At 39.9% G+C, this 19,986-nt stretch overlaps 1 protein-coding gene across 1 annotated transcript in view; it reads left to right on the top strand.

Annotated features, from left to right (window-relative positions):
* TRIO (trio Rho guanine nucleotide exchange factor) overlaps nt 1-19,306 on the top strand; it is a 248,805-nt gene extending 229,499 nt beyond the window's left edge. Inside the window, 12 exon segments of the mRNA XM_069004019.1 lie at nt 252-443; nt 1,362-1,539; nt 2,371-3,140; nt 7,319-7,566; nt 8,343-8,481; nt 8,825-8,852; nt 9,689-9,851; nt 11,833-11,954; nt 13,589-13,667; nt 14,283-14,483; nt 14,910-15,048; nt 16,599-19,306. Of these exon segments, the coding sequence (XP_068860120.1) occupies nt 252-443; nt 1,362-1,539; nt 2,371-3,140; nt 7,319-7,566; nt 8,343-8,481; nt 8,825-8,852; nt 9,689-9,851; nt 11,833-11,954; nt 13,589-13,667; nt 14,283-14,483; nt 14,910-15,048; nt 16,599-17,141 (2,802 nt within the window). The 3' untranslated portion in view covers nt 17,142-19,306.
* Nucleotides 19,307-19,986: the final 680 nt, after the last annotated feature.

Genomic DNA, 19,986 nt, shown 5'->3' with positions numbered 1-19,986 from the left:
ATTTGTGGGTTTTGGTCTGGTTTTTTGTTTTGTTTTGTCTTTTTATTTTTGATGTTTGCTTTTTTTTTTTTTGAGAATCAGCACAAGAATATCTTGTGTATAGGAGGACAAATGAATATATAATGGTCAATGACAGTCAGAAGGTGGGAAATACACAAAGCTATTTGGCATGAGAATGTGCTCATAAGGGTTGATTGGGGAAAGAAACTAAGAACTGCACTAAATGTGTTTCTGCTTGCCTCTGTGTTTAGGGTAAAATTGTAGCCCAGGGTAAGCTCCTGCTCCAGGACACATTCTTGGTTACAGACCAGGATGCGGGACTTCTACCACGCTGCAAGGAGAGACGGGTCTTCCTGTTTGAGCAGATTGTCATTTTCAGTGAGCTGCTAGATAAAAAGAAAGGTTTCTCCATGCCCGGATTCTTGTTTAAAAACAGTATCAAGGTAACTGTTGTGTGTGAGTCTTTTGTGTCCCCTGCACGAACTCTGCTAAGGTAACAGTTTCTCGTTCTGTGGGCAGTCACTAGTGACATCTAGATGTGCAATCACAGAGCACAATGAGCTGTCAGTCATTTCCTGAAATTACTTCCTACCAAATTTGTTCTCACTCCAATGGTAAGTGGAGATCTTCAGATCCCAGTACTCTGATGCTTCCTGCATGAAGCATATCAAAGCAGGTGTTCTGGCACAAAGCACTGGACAAGTATTCACAAAGAGTTTAGTTTTCAGCTCTGTGCTGTGTCTACGCCACATTTCAAAGTCATTGCAAGTAGAGGTAATAACTCTTTTTATATCCTTTCTGATACCCAGATATGTAGATAACATTTGTAAGTAGTATGACCTTCTTAGATATGTCAGCTCTTCCTCAAACAAATAAGGGCTTCCCACTTCAAGCTGCCCTGAAAAAAAACCTGATATTAGGGCCCAGCAGCCCTCATGAAGTGTTTTGGGTGGACCCTGCTTCCCCTAATTCACCTTGGTGCTCTGCCTGCCACCTGAGCCTGCTGTTTATAGCTCTGGCTGAGCAGCCTGGTCCAAGGCATTGCTGTATCTGCAGCTGAAGCCTTTGGTGGGGGCCAGTGGTAAAGAGGCCTCCACAGCAGGCTCAGCATTTTAACTAATCTGAAAGGAAAGTGAAGGATGGAGAACATTGGGCCGTGCGGACCTGCTGGGTATTGTTCAGGCACGGTGTGTCAGTAAGATATCCACTAATCCTTAGTTTACTGGAATACTTCATTTTATGGTACTATTTTACTGAAGGAAAGAGTGGTTATCATTTGAAGATCTGACTCTAAACTCCTAAGAAAGAGATTTTAAAGGTATGTTTCTCATAAAATACATGGTTTTTTTTCTTTCATGAAGGTGAGTTGCCTTTCCTTGGAGGAAAATGTGGACAGTGATCCATGTAAATTTGCACTAACATCAAGAACGGGCGATGTCACAGAGACCTTTATTTTGCATTCTGCCAGTCCGGGAGTCCGTCAGTTATGGATCCATGAAATTAACCAAATTTTGGAAAACCAGCGCAACTTTTTAAATGGTAAATTATTTTCTTTTACTGAAAGTTTGTAACTGGATGACTTTTCTCTCATCTCATCATTCTTGGCTTTGAAATGTTTTGCAAGTTGCCTTTTTCCTGAGCTAATACAGAACAGTTGGGGGATATGTGCCGCATTTCTGCTTCAGAACAGATGCTTGCATTTATTATAAGAGTGGTAGTCTGAATTTACATGGTGTTCTCTTGGTGAAATTTTCCAAATGTTTTGTAGGAGTGAATCAAGATAGGTGCCATCCGTTGAGAGCTTGTGTACCCCTTTTAAGCAACTGCAAGCCTTTAAAGGCTAAACCCAAGTGGAATTGTAAGCATCTATTCAGAATGTGTTTTGCTTCTGTTATTTTGGTGGCCATTGTTGTCGCATCTTACTGTGGCAACAACATTCAGATTCTGCAGGAGAAAAGTAGAAGGTGGTGTTGTCTGCTGTGACACTAGAAGGTTCTTGCTCTGTTTTTATATCTGTTGGTTATTGTCCCAACCCAGATTTTTTTAAACAGTTGTAATGAGTAACAACAAGCAGAGAATTTGGAGTCAGACCTGTTTTTTCCCAACTTGGCTGCTGACTGACAGTGTGATCCTAGAGGAAAATATTTCTTCTTAGCTTCAGACTTTTAATCTTTAGTATAGGTAGATACAGCTGGTCATGAAGGTTAGATACAGAAAAGTGGCTTGAAGTCTGTGGCATCTTTCCACTGCTAAGGAAATTTATTTGAACAGCACTCCCCTTTTTGCCAGTAGACATGTCTGTTTTAAACTGTTCCTGTTCCCTTTCCTGCCCCCTTTCCCCTGACCGCCTCCCCCTCGCCCCCACTGCAGCCTTGACGTCCCCGATCGAGTACCAGAGGAACCACAGCAGTGGTGGAGGCGGCGGCGGGAGCAGCAGTGGTAACAGCGGCGGCCCCAGCAGCTGTAGTGGCATCCCCAGCTCCAGCCGTAGCCGGCCATCCCGGATCCCCCAGCCTGTCAGACACCATTCCCCAGTCCTGGTCTCCTCTGCAGCCTCGGCCCAAGCAGAGGCAGACAAGATGTCAGGTATGTCCATTCACAATCACTCCCTGCCACACTACAACACCTCCTTAGAAACTGGCCTGAGCCAGCCAGACAGGCACACTCCCAGTGCAGAGCCGGATGGTCCTCAGAGAGAAGCTGAACAGATTCCCAAGATGAAAGTTATTGAAAGTCCCAGGAAGACACCAGGAAACATTTCTGGCTCAGCTGATGGAGCCCAGAAAGACTCACGTGGAATCTCAGAGGACAGTCGAACAAGAAACAGCATAGGATCACTGACGCTTGGGAAGCCAAGGCCAGGAGCCATCTCTCCAATGAACTCTCCTCTATCCACGACTTTCCCTTCTCCTTTTGGCAAGGAAACCTTTCCACCCAGCAGCCCCCTGCAGAAGGGCTCCTTTTGGAGCTCCATCCCAGCATCCCCTGCCAGCCGCCCTGGCTCCTTCACTTTCCCTGGGGACAATGACTCCCTCCAGCGGCAGGTCCACCGCCACTCTTCACACAGCAAGGACACAGACCGCATGAGCACATGCTCCTCGACCAGCGAGCAGTCAGTTCACTCCACCCAGAGTAATGGGGTAAGAGCGGAGCACCTCTGTCCTGCGAGCTCTTCTAAAACCTTCCACGCTCCCTTTCTGTGCATTGCCATCATTCTCCATACTAACTTCTGGCTCTCCGGTGCTGTACTGCTCTGAAATAATCAACTGTTCCAGTATCTTCTGCGCATTAAAAAACCCAAAATGTCTACCTGTGTGTATGTATACATGCAAACACGGCTATGTATACAGACACAAAAGCAACTGCTAACATTAGATGCAATTTCTGCCTCTGCTGAAAACGTAGATCACTAGGCTGATACCTACTAACTTGCTGTCCTTGCTTTTTTCGTCTCTAATTTGAAGGCACATAATTAACATGCTGAAGCGTGGCAGCCAGAGCACCTTGGGGTATGCATTGCAACAGCACTTATATCTGAATTCAAGATTTTGGCAGATTGCCTTGGGGCTTTTTTCCCTTTCACGCACAAATTTGCCACCGTTGTCCTGTTGAGTTTTAACTTCGTGGAGACATCTACGTTCCCTGGGCTGCTTGATTTTTATTTTTTTATTAATTTATTTTTTCCCCCTCTCCTTTCAGCCTTAGTTGTTGTACAGCAGTCTCTTTTTAAATCCTGTGTTTGATCAAGGAAGCTTTCTGCAATCCACTCAAAACAGGCCAACAAAAGCTAGTGAGAATAATCCTACTTCTACTACAACCCAAACAATTACCTGCTCCACTTGTCTTTTCTCCTTTGTAAGAAGAACTGGTTTCGGGTTTCTGGAGATTCAACCTCTTAGTGTGCACTTGTTGTGTTTGTGCAGAAATCGGGGGTATCAACAGAATCTACGTTATCTCTAATAATGTCCACCAGGAAAGCAACACAGCAATCACAGGGGCATGTGCAAATATAAAGAAATGTTGAGGCACTTGCCATGGACGTGGTAGGCAGGTTATGGTGCCTTTCTTTTTAAACTCACATTTGATTTTTCTCTCACTAAGCACTGTGTTCATGAATGTTTGTTTTTCCACTCTCTTACAAATGGTATGCAGTACCAGTTTTGCAAATCACCTAACTTGCTGGACCTTTTTTAAATGCATGTGTTTCTTTATAGAACTGTTTAACACACAAAGCTTTTGTGACTTCTTAGTTCTTACACTTACTTTTATAATAGCTTCAGAAAAAAAAAAAATTACGCTTTGCATGTTTTGTATTTTTATCCTGATCTTCCTTCAGCTTTTTATTTGGTTTAGCTCTGTCTTGTGTTTATCTTCAGTCTAGCAAAATGTGATGTGATGTTACGTGATGTGTTGTGATGCAATGCAATATCTAGGGTGATTTGAATATTTTGCCATTACTGTATAGTATGTGAATCAAGATGGAGGTACTTGTATAATACTAATTCAGGTTGCTCTATTAAAAAAGGAGAAAGGGAAAGATGGGATGGCACTGAGATTTCAAAACATTTGGATTTTAATACTATCTCAGCAAAGACACCATTGCTTGTTTTTATCTCACTATACAACGTAATACTGGAATGCGTGCCTTCTGCTTCACAACTATATATTCACAGCTATATAACTCTTCTAGTTTGGTAATTGAGATGGGCCGTAAGTCCTCATTTATAACCTCATTTCTAGACCAATTAGCAGGATTTCACTTCACATTGTACAAGCTGGAGAAAATGGGTTGTGAAGGTTTATTTTAATTTAACCATTGGTGTATGTATATTCACATGCACATATGGCTATGGTTGATTACTTAAAGAAAAATTACTTCTAAGAAGAAAAAGGAATAAGTTTTGCTAGTTGAGGAATATGGAAGGAATTTTTTTTTATTTTGTTCGTAGATCCTCCTCTAATCCCATAGTTGAGGTCAGTGTTGACCAGAAGTACTTTCAGTAAGAAAACATTAACTGTGCAAGAATAATTACTTCCTTGGAAGGCAAAAGGAAAGGCTATCTTTCTGTGGTGAGAATGAATTCTGATATAAACACATTCTCGAGAACATTTGTCACTTAGTAGTTACCAGACAGTTGTTTATTTAACAGATTTAACTGTCCCTGTTGAACATAAGAAATATTCAGAGTTTATTATGATCCTTCAAGACTTAAATGTCAGAAGGAAATGTTATGTTATAGAAAGGTCAGTCTTGCAGTTACACAAATTCTTCTGCATGCTAAGAAACAGTACGTTCAGGAGTAGTGTGTGGGGTAAGGTTTGAGGCTTAGTTTGATGTTGCAACTTACCTTCATCTTTCCCTGTAAGTCTTAACAGGAGAAGTCAACAAAAGCTTCTTTTTCTGAGTAGAGTTGGTTTTCATCTAGGTAAAAGAATGTAGCAAGTTGTCATCCTAATTTAAGCAGTGACTGAAAATGAGACTTAATTTGTTTGGTTCGGCTGTTCCCAGTTTGCCCGAATCATAGAAAGGACTTGCTAATACAAAAGGCTATGCAGGCCACCCGCTAAACTAGAAAAAATGAGTTCTCCCAGTGGAAATAACTGCATCTGAAGTTAATGTAAATATCCTTGAGTCGAGTTACAATCCACAATGAGATCTTTCTCACTGAGGTAGCATATGCTTCATCAGTCCAATATGGCAAAAAGAAGATTTGAGTCACTCAGCTGCATGTAACAGTCCAGCTCGAATAAAATGTACAGAGTTACTGGCACTCCAAGCATCAGGTGTTAAACATGCTATGAATGAGTAATCTGAGACTGTTCCTTTCCAAATGTCTTGGTTTCTCAGCCAGAGTCCTCAGGGAACCACAGGCACAGAGAGACGGAGTGACTTGTTCAAGGCCTTTAGCGGATTGCAAGAGAACGCAGTGTTCAGGGCTCCCAGTGCACCATGCTGTCAACTGACCCCCCGGCATCTCCTCAATATTTGAGAGATATTTGACAGTTTTGAGGAAAAAAATGATGCTGTTTTAGTCCTATGTGCCAAGCTTTCCACTGTCTGCTGGCACGAGTGGTACTAGTGTGGTTATGCTCTATATGCAGTAGGAACCTGGGTACTCATTTCCTTCTTTCAGCTCAGCTTCTCCTGAGCCATAGTGAGCCCTCACTGGTACTGAGTGACCTGAAACAGTTTGAAGTAAGGACAGAGACAAAAGACAGGCACACACACACACACCCCTCATGCCACATCATTAATAGGCCATTCACCTTGGTTTTAACTTGTTTCAAGAAAGAAATAATTACTGAGGGAGTAGGTTGTGTAATCTGAAGATAGTTTTTACATTTCCATTTACTAAACCTCATATAAGGAATACATGCAAATGGACAAAATAAGTCTTATAATAATTTCCAGTAGGTTCATGGTCAGGAGAAGCTTTTTGTTCTGAAAGTGATATGATTTTGAATGAACACCTTCTCAGCCATAATTAGCTTTCCACAAATGCTTGCTGGGGAAATGAACAAAATCATGAACAGTTGTTGAAAGTATATGATAAACAGGTAACAATGCTCAGCTATCATAGTCACTAATCAATTAGAAGGGATTCTTATAGTTTAGTGGGTCTATTTTGACCATCAAATTAATAATTTCTTATTTCAGTAATTTACTTCATCCCCTGAATTTAAAGGAATAAATCTGATCATACAGATTCAACCACAGATAAGTCTTGTGGTTTTGAGAGATGCTGTCAAAACCCTGTTTTGTTCTTTTGTACCTTGTCATGTTTTGTGTGCAGAAGGCTGGTGCCTGAGGTCTGACATATAGTGCTAGGAAAGACTACATGTATTTTTCATTGTTGGAATTTCCAGTGATTATGAGCTAATGACTGTGATTTTGAAACTGAACTTACAGCACCATGTAATTTCAGTAACTTAAAACTGTCTTACATGCTTGTACTGTAGTTTTGATGCCTGATGAAGATGCAAGGTTCAGTGTCTGAGCTTTGAAAGGAAGACAAGTTGAGATTTATGTATAAACTGACTCTTAGTTAAAGGAAATGATATTGTGTAACTGTACTGGGAATAAATTTGTGCAGCCGCAGTACATGAAAATGTTCAAATAGCAGACTGATGCACAAGATAAACAGACACAGTCAGCTCTAAAAGAGGAAAACACTGCTCTTTTCTTTGACTACAGTTTAAACCGAGTGGATTAGGTAGGTAATGTAGCAGGCCAAGAACAGCCTGTCTTCTTCATGCGTTTTAAACTTGATTCTCTTTTTCCCCCCCTGCTCTCTCTGCTTCTGATTGACGCTTGCAGAGTGAAAGTAGCAGCAGTAGCAATATCTCCACCATGCTGGTGACACACGATTACACGGCAGTGAAGGAGGATGAGATAAATGTCTACCAAGGAGAGGTCGTGCAGATTCTAGCCAGCAACCAACAGAACATGTTTTTGGTGTTCAGAGCCGCCACTGATCAGTGCCCCGCAGCCGAGGGCTGGATTCCCGGCTATGTCTTGGGGCATACCAGTGCAATCATCATTGACAACCCTGATGGAACCATCAAGTGAGTGCCTGGGTGGGCATAGAAGGGGAGGAAGGGAAAACTTCCAGTGTAGAGAAGGCTTTGAACCTTTAAGGCCAAAAGTTGATGTGATCATTGAGAAATAAATTAACAACAAGTAGAATGAGTACTTGAGAGGTCCCTTAGCAAAAAGCTAGTAAGAAAGATCCCAGAAGCACATATTCTTTATTAAAAAGTTGCAATAGCCCAATCTTCTGGGAAGAGAATGTGTGATCTAAGAGCAGCAATAATTGGTTTTAACTTGTTTATTTAATAGAATGAGCTACCAGTCTAGACACCTCTGTCAAGGAAAACAGGGAATGTTTGTTCAAGTGAAACAAGATTTTGAGGGTTCCAAAAAGCCACAAACTTATTGAAAATGGCTGTATGCTAGGAGCAACTCTCTCTTATATCTGCAATGGAAGAAATTGTATCAAAGTGTGAATTTTGTGTAAAGCTTTAGTCAGGCTGTATTTGGTATGGGTTTCATACTAGTTGTTGCTCAGTTTGATTCACATTTGCATTTTCATATAGCAAGTTTACCATTGGAGCAGTGATTTCAAGGAATACTGAACTCCAGACTACATTAGTAGCTTGTTCACAGATTTAGCCAAGGGTGACATCTCTTATGGAATACTTAATGTATTTCATTTTACTGTACTGTAATACGTAGAAATAACATTTTTACATACTTTTCCAATGACACATGAAATTAGACAGTATAAGGAGATAGCAGGGAGTTGAAAAGAATTGATCAGAGTTTCATGTTCTGTGTTCAGGAAGTCAACGTCTTGGCACACAGCACTCCGATTAAGGAAGAAATCTGAGAAAAAAGATAAAGACGGCAAAAGGGAAGGCAAGCTAGAGAATGGTTATCGCAAATCCCGAGAAGGACTTGCCAACAAGGTTTCTGTAAAAGTAAGTATTCAAAGATGTAGTTTCCAAAAGAAGTTGGGTTGGGATTTCTTTAAAAGTAGCCTCTGTCAGAACTTCACAGGAAGGAATGAAAGGCAGCAGTGGCTTTAATGGACAGTCTTTGCCAAATCTGAAAACTGAAAGTTACAGCCTTGAACCTGCAAGCATCATACAACAAAAAGATACTGCAAAAAGAATAGAGTGGTGCAGAAATTGTGGTATTCAGATGTTTCTTGGATTTTGTGGGTACAGCTAACTTTGATCCATCTCTGTGCTTGGTTTTCTACCATTCTTTAAGTTATTATAAGATTATCAGGACATTAATTCTTTAATTTCTCCTTTCCAGCTTCTCAACCCCAATTACATTTATGATGGTAAGTTGCTTTAATTTTTAAAAGTTTCAGTCAATATAATTTGATAAAAACATTATTTGCTTGATATGAATTATGTCAGGAACTGAGTGCTTTCTACAAAAATATACAAAGCCTCTTTTTAGATGAGGTAGAATGAATGACATTGTATTTATTTTTTAAGATGCAAGGACCCTTTTTAGTTCACAAGTCCAAAAGAACATAAAACACAAGGACCATATGATTGTTCTGTATGGAAGTTGGGCCTTGCTGAATTTGAAAAGGTACAAGGCTAGGAGTTGGAGCTTCTTCCTTTTTAATCTTGTTCCCTAGGGAACATTCAGGACCTCTCCAGTGCAGAGGCTGATCAGGACAAAGATAGTGGCACTTTGGGGTCAGAACCAAACTGGGGATTTAGCTTAATTCACAGAAACAAACTTCTTCAGTTTCACCTGTGGAAAAGGGAAAGCACTACAGTGCCTTAGTGGATGAAGTGTTTTGTGTTCCCTTTTGCAAATTTGGCTGGATATAAAGATAGCCTAGCTGAGCACATCCTTAAATACTTTTCACTGTAGACTTTCCTCACCTTGCCATAAACTGGGTGCTTGGTTCACCATGGTAGTCTTCGGGGTTATCTGTAGCACAGCAGTAATGTTGTGTCCAAGCTCATGTGGAGAAAAATTCACTAGCTCTGCAGAGCCCCAGCAAGGGGCCTAACCATGGACGTGCTCCAAGGGTAGAGGGATATACACACCTTGGGAACATAAAGTACTACTTTGTCTAATAGAAAACAGTGCAAGGAATAGAAATTAAATGTATTTGCTTCTGTTGACCTAATGCCATTAATTTTATTTTTCCAGTTCCCCCAGAGTTTATAGTTCCATTGAGTGAGGTAACATGTGAGACAGGAGAGACCATCGTGCTTAGGTGTAAAGTCTGTGGTCGCCCCAAGGCTTCAGTTACTTGGAAAGGTCCTGATCATAATACACTGAGCAATGACGGTCACCACAGCATTTCCTACAGGTAATTTGTGTCATGTTCAACAGGAACTGCTGAAACTGTTAGATTTTTAATTTGCACCCCTGGTACCAAGCAGCACTGGGCTTTGAGGCATGAGGATAGGGTTGCTCTCACACAGAAAGACTTCACAGCTGAGATTTTCCAGGAATATTATATAACTTCTGTGTATGGCTAGGGTAACAATATTACACAATTGATTTTTAAAATCTAAATAAAATTAATCTGCTATTTCTGATTAGCTATTGCAGAAGCCATTGTGGTTTTGTCACACTGACCTGGTCCTTGAAACAGACCAGTATGTTGTGACATGCCAGTACTGTGACAGATCCTGCCAGTCCCTTATTTCCATTGGTGGCTTTCAGATCACACTACAGTGTTTTGCAAAGAAGCTCCTGCTTCCTACTGATCTGGCAACATCCCTCTTCATTGTTGAAGTGTGGATATTAACAATTTTGTCTGGGTTTAGCTTTGCTATGACAGAACATAACAGAACAACTGGTAACTCAAACACCTGATTAATAGGAGAAACTGTGTTATTTTAGAATGGGAAGCTGCACTGAAAAAAAAATTTTCTGGAAAAGCATCTTTTATATACAGAAAATATAGTTTAGTGAGTAACTTAACTAACAGTGTGAGGAAATGTCTTATTTATGAATTATACTCTTAATTCAGAATGAAGGGCTCTTTGTGAAAACTTGATGGCATGTTATACTGTTCTTTACTTCCTGCTGCTCCTGCTTTTTCTTTTCATTGGGTTTTGTGTTTGTTTCTAATGGGGAGACAAAGGCAGTGTGGCAGCTTTACTACTGCATCCAGAGCTGTTGTGAGTTGTGTAAGAGTTAAATTTGCTACATTTACTCATTACTGTTACAGAATTATATCCAGTAAATCATGTTAGCTGTGGCTGACATTTTTAGAAATAATCCAGAAATGTTCTTTGAGCTGGGGAAGGGTGTCATCTTCCTATGTTCCTAAAATTTACCTTCTTTATTCCCCCTGGAATTGTGTGGTGAAGACCATTGCAAATAGTTTTTGATTCAGTCAGTAAAATGATTCGTAGTAACTGAGATGAATCCAAAGGAAAGCAATAAGTATGATAGAAGATCTTGAAAACATGAATTATTATGAAAAAACAGCACAATATTAGGGTTGGTTTGAGCCTAGCAGTGAAAAGTGTAGGGAGGACTTGCCAAGTATCCACATTTGTAAGAGACTGTTGCAAATTAAATTATCTGCTGTTCATGTCCATAGCAGATAGTCAAAAGAGTACTAGAAATTTATTGCACAGAGGAAGATTTCAGCAGACATTAAAGACAAACCATCAAACAAAAAGGGTGGTTGAACAGTGAGAAAGATTAAGGAAGAGCCTGCAGAGTCTTTCTGCCCTGGTCTTACATAGCTTAATGCTGTTGCTGCCCTGGAGCAGAGAGTAAACCTAAGTCCTTTTTAGTTTCCTTCCATCCTCATTCTCCTAAATTCTGAGGTCTCCAGAGTTGTGGTGAAGTGTGCCTTTTATGTTGAAGGGCAAGCCCTCTCTTACAAGGGGTGAATGCTCTGAAAGCACAAATGATTGATCAGGGGACACTTACTGGGAGTCACAGATGGAAACGAACCTTTCAGAAGGAACAGTGATGGATGTTTGTCTCTATACGGCTTCCAAAAACTTGAAATAGGTAAAGGAAGCAGGAAGAAACAGGGGAAGCACTTGATTTTTCCAGCACGGTGGAGCCTGGGACATGGTGAGAGAGAGTGTCAGTCGGGATGTTTTTCCAGCAGTCTGTAGGTCATTCCAAGATACTGGATGGACACAAAGTGCTCAGGTTCTGGTGGACACTTCTGATCCAGCAGGGCAGGGTTAGTAATGTTCATCCAGAGAGATAAGGGCTGGAGAATAAGAAGTCTAAACAATATCAACCTAACTGTATCTGATTTTACAGTAACTGTGAAGTTACTGGAAGTTAATGGCTGCTGTTGTGTTTCCCAGTGACTTGGGAGAGGCGTCGCTGAAAATCGTCGGCGTCACTGCGGAAGACGATGGTATCTACACGTGTATAGCTGCAAACGACATGGGTTCGGTTTCATCCTCCGCCAGTCTACGAGTTTTAGGTAGGCCTGTCTCTGCCTTCTTCTAAAGCCTGCTTACAGTCAAAGCATCTGGTACCCATAGAACAGTGAAAAGAAAAGCTCAGCTCTTGGGCACCCCTTTGTTAAAGGAGTATCATAACCTTTTTACCTGTAATATATTGCCTGTTTCAACAGGAATAGATGCAGTTTTAGGATGGAACTGATTAGAGGTTCATAAATATATTCCACACTATGGTCAACATGTGTATGATTTTGTAGCATTTTATACTATACTTTGCCAGTACTAGTTCAAACACGCTGATAAAATCATATTTTATCATCAGCATTCTTAGTTTAGTCTCAATGAATGTTCCTGTGCTAACATAATTTCTAAAATGTACAGAAAAGAAAAAAGTAGCATTACTTTGTAATTTATTTTTATCCTTTACTTGGATTATAAAGCAACAGTGTTTAGGAGAACATACAACTAGTTCTTGTCTTTGCATCATTGATCTACAGTTAAATTATTTCAGTACCTGAAGCAAAGCAACCTGAATGTTTGTGAGGGAATGAAAAGGAAATGTGCAAAGATGAAAAAACGCCTGTGTTCTGGGGGCAGACAGCAAAGGGGAAAAAAGATTTTTGCTTGATGCGTTTGATGACATAGTGATAAGTTTTGGTGTGTGTTTGTACGTTCACTTATTCTTCTCCTAAATGTTCATAATTCTCCATTTTTAGACATAGGGAAAAAGCAGGATTACAGGTTTTCTTACAAGGCAGTTTATAACAGTTGATGCTATCTGGGTCCTTTAGGGCATTGTGAGGCCCGTATATTTTTCCATTGGTGAGAATTAATTCATAGATTTTAGCACAATGGCTCTGTCTCAAATTGACTCACATAAAAAACCCCAAGATATGAAGTGCTACTCTGTGTATGTCTGTCCCAGCTGATATGGGGACTTATACAGTTGTCCCAACCCTCTTCAAAATGTGGTCTTTCTTCCCTTTTTTTCTAAGAGCTTTGCTGTTTTCCTGGAATTTTAAACCAGACTGTGAAAGATGTGTTTCTTCCAAATCTCAGCTGAAATTTTTAGGGGTTTATATTCAGTGGTGCCACTTTGAGCTCTGCCTATTGGCAGCTGCAGTAAGTGCCTTACTGACAACATATTGAGGTGTTCATTATTTCAGGCACTTCTTGCTCACTGACCCAAGACAGACAGTAGCTAAGCCTTAGGATGAGTGTGTTGCAATACATAAAAGAGGCTGAAAATGAAATTTTGGTCTTTAAACTAGTGTTTTCCTGAAAAGTAAGAGTTGCTTTCTAAGGTAGCTACTACACTGCCTGGCCACTTTTTTTTCCACTGGTTGGTGTATTATTGATTACGAGATATAATGTAAGATGTCTTTTCTTTTTACTGTTTCCCTCATCTTGCCAAGATTGCTCATTCCTGTACAGAGAGTTCCCACTGTACCTGAATTGTTTCCACTATAGATTTTGTTCTGCTGCCTTGTCTGGGCTCCCGTGGTGTATAATCCAGTTTGTCCTGCTGCCACCCTATGTGTCATACTGGGATTTACAGGATGGGGTGATTCCCCTCATAGCCAAAGGATCTGAGTATATTAAATCTTGGACATACTGTCCTTCTCTTTGTTTGTTTGTTTCTTTGTTTGTTTAGGTCCTGGAAGTGATGGGATCATGGTAATCTGGAAAGACAATTTTGATTCCCACTATAGTGAAGTGGCTGAGCTTGGCAGGTGCGTTCTGTATGCTGATCTCTGAAGCTGTCTGTGTCAAAATATTGAATTCTTTTTCAAAAATTAAATTCTTCTTGAAAAATACTTAATGTATGAGCCTAAAAGGCCAGAATTTTGTTGAATTAAGCAGAAGTTAGGAAGCAAAAATTTTGCCAGCACTAGGTGGCACTGCATAAACAGAATGCAGTTAGGCTGAAGTGGTATCATAGATTAAGGCATATTTTTTTAAGCATGCCTTACAGTGACTGAGACTGCTTCTGTAGTGAAGTTCTCCTAAACCATGTTATTTAGAGTATGAAAATTACAGACAGAAGGAGTCTGAAAATGGGCAAAATAAGTCATGTAGAATATACAGTTGTCCAATTAATGATGACCTTTGAAAGCTGGATATTACTCTGACAAGTTGTCTGCAAATGTGATATAACAGATCTCTGTCAAGTTTATACAGACACAGTTTGTAGTAGAGGCACACACTGAAAATTCTCATGCCCAGAAACTTCTCTGTAAGGGTAGCTTATTGGAGATCTAAAATTAGATCTCTTGGAGTATATCTTTCGAAAGTATGTCCTGATTGCATCTCTCTGTTAATTCTTTCCTTTCACTGTTGTGTTCCAGGGGCAGATTTTCTGTCGTTAAGAAGTGTGACCAGAAGGGAACCAAGCAAGCAGTAGCCACCAAGTTTGTGAATAAGAAGTTGATGAAGCGAGACCAGGTTACCCATGAACTTGGAGTCATGCAGAATCTCCAGCATCCCCAGCTCATTGGCCTTCTCGACACCTTTGAGACCTCCACCAACTACATACTAGTGTTAGAAATGTGTGTGGACTCTAAATTATCTGTAAAATGTGATATCTACAGCTGACTTTCTGGGGCATTTATAGTGGTTTATGAATAAGGAGCTCTAAGATTTCATAGAAATTTGAAAGCACCTAAGTAAAATATTGCAGTTGTCTAATGCTGTTACTAAAATGTTGAATTTAACACTCAGAAGGGAACAAATAGAGACATTAAGATGATTATCTTAGTCTGAAGGTTCAACAGTCTTTTTGTATCAAATGGCTGCAAAAGTGAATTAGAAATGTTGTGTGATCTGGTAGCTTGATGTGAAATCTTCTCTTCATACCCTAGTCCTTTCTCTTGTAAGTACTGCAGGCTCCAGTTATTGCTGTAGTCTGTAGCCTGGGGTTTTTTTCAGTTCTGATGCATGGATTAATCCAAGATGCAACCTTGTAATTCTAACAGGGCTGACCAGGGTCGCCTTCTAGACTATGTTGTGCGATGGGGAAACCTCACAGAAGGGAAGATCAGACTCTACCTGGGAGAGATTCTGGAAGCTGTGCAGTATCTTCATAACTGCAGAATAGCACATTTGGACCTAAAGGTGAGGTGTTAATGGGATTCTGGGCAGTATGCATCATTGCAGGTATAAAAATCTCCCTCTTTTAGAAAACTTGAACTGGGAACACAGAACTTTGAAATGCTTTGAGAGACTCATGAAGGATATGGCTTGGGGCTCCATCCCCAAATGCTTTAGATCACTCATAACCCATAGCCAGCAAAGCAGAAATTTTCAATTCCCTATGCTTTCTCCTTATAGCTTGTTTGCCCTGTGTGGCCTTTTGTGTTGGAAATAATTGCTGACAGGAAGTTTTGCTTGATTTTTATTTATTCATTTATTCATTCATTTATTTACTTTCTGATAAACTTGCAGCAGAAATCAATTTCTTTCTCAAGAAGCATAGAGTTTATTGTGGAAGAGACTGCTTTTCCTCTTTTGATGCAAAAATGTTTCTCATCTTTGCACTTTAAAGGCTGTGATATCCACATGAATGGTGCCTCCTTGGGCCTTTGTTATTACCTTTGAGTGTTACTTGAGCCATAAGGGTTTGATGCATTCTAGTAAAAAAAACTGTGTGAGAAGGTCTTAATGGGAACATTAATTAAAAACTTAATCTTTACTTTTTTTTTTACACCTGTATATGAATAATAAGGAATTTTAGCATTGACAAATCATCTTTGCAGACAGGGTGTCTTTAACCAAATGGGGTCATGGTGAGAAAAAGCAAAAAGAGCCTGAGTCTCTTCCCTCCAAGTACTTCTGTTTTCCAAGCAGAACTAGTTTTGTGTCTTCGTACCATTGAATTTTTTCTAGTGTGCTATACAGAGTTCACCAGTACTTTTTCTGGTCACAGGGTACATACAGATGAACTAATTAAAAACTAGTTGTAGGTAAGTTGCTCTTACTTTGCAGAGATTACAGCTACAACAGCAGTAGCTTCAGAAATAAAACTGTAGCAATAATTCCACTTTCAGCTCACCAATAATGGGGCAGTTCTCTTGAAGTCATGTGCATCCAACGGGATCTTCTGCTGTCATAGTCTCTTAACAGGGCTTGTCTTCCATCTGTATAGCTGCATTACATTAAAGAGTTGCCAAATAAAGCTGGATTTTGTTGAAAGCTTCATGCAAATATCTACAAAGTCTTCCAGTCTTTAAATGCAAGGGTTTTGTTGTCTCTGTCATAAAACAAATGGAGCAGTTGCTTTATTCACCCTCTAGTTGTAATTTCTGTTCCTGAAGCTAAAGTTTTGAAACCCAGTTCCTGTGAAGCTTTGCAAAGCTGATGTTGTGAACAACTGAAGTATTACATGGCAGAACTATATTTCCTGCAAAAAATATAGTGCCAGCAGCTAAAGCACATTCATTGCATGTTGTAGTAGCAAGAAACCACCTACTGGCTGGTCTGTGGAAGCCTTGGTAAAGCCTCAGAGCTTTGCAGAGATGGCCTTCAGCACTAATCCCTGTAGCGTGCAGCTATTTATGTTCTAGAGCTGACCACACTGGCTGGGAAGCCAGCTGAGTTGGAGCATTAAATGTGGGTTAGACTGACTTGAAAAAAGACATTTTAACTTTTGCTTTTGTGTTTTCTAGCCTGAAAATATTTTGGTGGACCAGAGTTCCACTAGGCCAACAATAAAACTGGCTGACTTTGGAGACGCAGTCCAGCTCAATACCACGTATTATATCCACCAGTTACTTGGAAACCCAGAGTTTGCAGCTCCTGAAATTATTCTTGGAAATCCTGTTTCACTCACTTCAGATGTTTGGAGCATTGGAGTGCTCACTTATGTCCTTCTTAGTGGCGTCTCTCCTTTCCTGGATGAAAGTGTAGAGGAAACTTGCCTGAATATTTGCCGCTTGGACTTTAGTTTCCCAGATGACTACTTCAAAGGAGTTAGCCAGAAGGCCAAAGATTTCGTATGCTTCCTACTTCAGGATGACCCAGCTAAACGTCCCTCGGCTGCACTGGCCCTCCAGGAGCAATGGCTGCAGCTGGGGAATAGCAAAAGTTCTGACAGCATTGATATATCCAGACTGACTTCGTTCATTGAGCGGCGAAAACACCAGAATGATGTTCGACCCATCCGTAGCATTAAAAACTTCTTACAGAGCAGGCTCTTGCCAAGAGTTTGACCTTGCTTGAAGTTCTCTCTCATTCTCTTTCACCTGCCAATCAATCAGACTGGAGATGGACTCCTCCTGCCAATCAATCAGACTGGAGATAGACTCCTTCTGCCAATCAGCGGTTGACTTGAATTTTGAGGAAAGCAAACCCCAAGCCAACCAGCTGCTAGTGAATGTTCGTGTGCAAATGCATTCCGCAGGGACCCGCGCAGGGCGGCGCGGGGGACTGGAGATGCAGACTTCACGGGGGTGGAGGACAATAGCACTGTACTCTGCAAAAAGCAGTCACAAGCGATACAGTAACAGTATTTTATTCAGGTTTCTGCAAAAAAAAAATAGTTTTTTTAATAAACAAGAGTTGAATTTTGCAAGTGAACTTAGCTACCGTTTTCAAGATTTATTCAAGGAAGAAATGCCTATGTTTAAAGCACTGGTGTTAAACAAAAATCAGATCATGCCTGGAGAAGACTCACCAAAATGGCTGCCCATTGGTACAGCCTTCATTTGTAACATCTGGTTTTCACTTGGTCTTAGAGCTTTCCAGTTGCCTCGCCTGTATGTATCTCACGTAGCACTGCACTGAGATCAGACTCTGCTTTTAAGTGCATCCAACCTCAAAAGATTTTGCATACAAATAGAATGAATTGTTTTGCTCTGATAAAATGTAGGCCTTACTTGTATATAGACTGTTACCTGCCTTCGGTCTGTAATTTTTTTCCCCCTCCTCTTATCCTTTTTTCCCCCCTCCTTCCTAAATGGTGGTATACCACTGTGCGGGTCTTCAGTTTGGGTCAGTACTCACTGTCCCCCTAGAAAAGAACTTTGGGTTGGTGCCCAGCTTGCTGACCCAATTGTCAAGCAGTATACAGCAGGATGAAATACTGTAAATGCACTCATTTGGGATTTTGTTTTCTTTCATATCATGTGCAATGTTGTGGCTTTAACATTTTATGCAACTATTTATGAGGACCTCTGTTGTAACTGTAATAAATATATAGAAAAAGCACATACTTAGTACGGCGAGCTTTATGGTTTTGTTTGTGTGATTGGGGGTTCTGGGTGGGCAAGGGCGGGTGTGTTGTACCACACTGTCATTATTAGTTTAAGATGAGGGTTAGCATAGAATTTAGTCAAGACTAGTCAGTTTTAAGGATTGTTAAAAAAATTGAAGAGAGAGAGAGATTGGTATCCCAAATGTCAAACTGATTAAGAAGTAGGGTGACACTTTTTAAATTTTATTATTATATTTAAAATGCCAAAGTCTGACTTTCCCCAAATGAGTCTCAACACTTAACTACTTTTTAGAATTTCCAAATCTGTGTTTTTACTTCTTTCTGTGAAATGAACAAATTAATCTTGTGCTCTTTGGTGAAGAATACATTCAGAAAGTAGCAGTCAGATGAGGAGAATTGGACATGTAATGTAATTGTCTTAGTAACTGTTCTTAAGGTTGAAGTAATATTAGCGTGAGGTATTTAAAAAGACAGAGATGGTTTTCTGTGCATCACTGAGTTCATGTGGGTGTGTTGTCATCTATGTTTGTGTGAAATGCCAAGTTTAAGGAAACCAAGCCGACATCCCACAAGAGTTAGAAATATGGGTCTTAAGCCATAACCTAGCTTGGGTTAGTTTTGAGCTTTGTGGCTTCCACTGTATCCTATTTATTCTTTTTGTTTGTTTGTTTTTGGTTTTTTGTAAAGTTGTACAGAAACTTTTTAAAAGAAAACAACTGACTTCGAAACTGGATGTGTATTCGTACCAACCTCATATCATTATGTTTGTGTATTATTTTTCCTTTATTGTTTTAGTTAAATTTTTTGCTTTATTTTGCATGTATATTTCTTTGTACAGTGACGTTACATGTTTACACAGTATGACATGATGTAAATATTTTATTTTGCCATCAGTTATTTTGAAAAAAATTAAACATATTTGACATAATTGTCTGATCTCTTGCTTTGAGGAGTTTGACAGTTTAGGTTTGGCTATATTTTAATTGGGCTTTGTATTTTAAAAGAAAAAAGTATGTTACTTTGTTGCCATGAAATTCATTTTAAATTGCAATGATGTATCTTTCCTTCATGCCTTACAAAATAATATTTGCCTTTGCTCTAAGTGTTGAGTGCTTTGTAGTGTCATGAATGCTTTTATATAAAACATGCGTAACTCTCTAACTGTGGAAATGTATTATGGTCTTTATTAGCTAGTAGATTTCAACCAGCAGAGTTTTCTACCAGATGTTCCCAGTTAAAGACCGAAGGATCATATTTCAAGTTAGTATTAAACTGGGGAACAGATTTCCCACAACTTTTAGGCATTCCAGATTCATTATGAAGTAAAGTTACTTTCAAGCATAAAGATTTGGGATTTGCAACTAAACACATAAAGCAGAAAAGTTTCTCATAGTGTATATTTATCTTCCTGCATTTTCTGCTATTTACAATTCAAAATGAGGTGAAAGGTTAGGGAACAATACAGAATGTTTGTTTGCTGCTGCACTGTATACAGGATTTTTTTTTTCCCTACTCTTTTCTGCTATTCCCTGTCAGGTGATGAAACAGTCCCTTTAATTGCTCACAGTTTACTTACTGGGAGAGACAACTGAGAGAGACGTTTTACATATAGAAAGACAGAAGATATTCAGGAAGGACCTGTTGACCAGGATAAGCCACTGGAAGCTTTTTCCATGACAGGGAAGTAGATGGCCACATACTTTGTGGAATGGTTCTTGTCAGAAGATACACTAAGCTAGAGAAAAGTTAGCCAAGTGCTTTACAGACAAATAATGCACTTGTAGTTGTTTCAGGTAGCAGAGATGGACTCTTTGGCTCACATGTAAACAGGAGGGTGCTGT

Source organism: Aphelocoma coerulescens, chromosome 2, assembly GCF_041296385.1.
Source record: "Aphelocoma coerulescens isolate FSJ_1873_10779 chromosome 2, UR_Acoe_1.0, whole genome shotgun sequence".
NCBI classification, from domain to species: Eukaryota; Metazoa; Chordata; class Aves; order Passeriformes; family Corvidae; genus Aphelocoma; species Aphelocoma coerulescens.
Note: the sequence above shows the minus strand (reverse complement) of the source record. Positions and strands in the feature narration are given on the sequence as shown.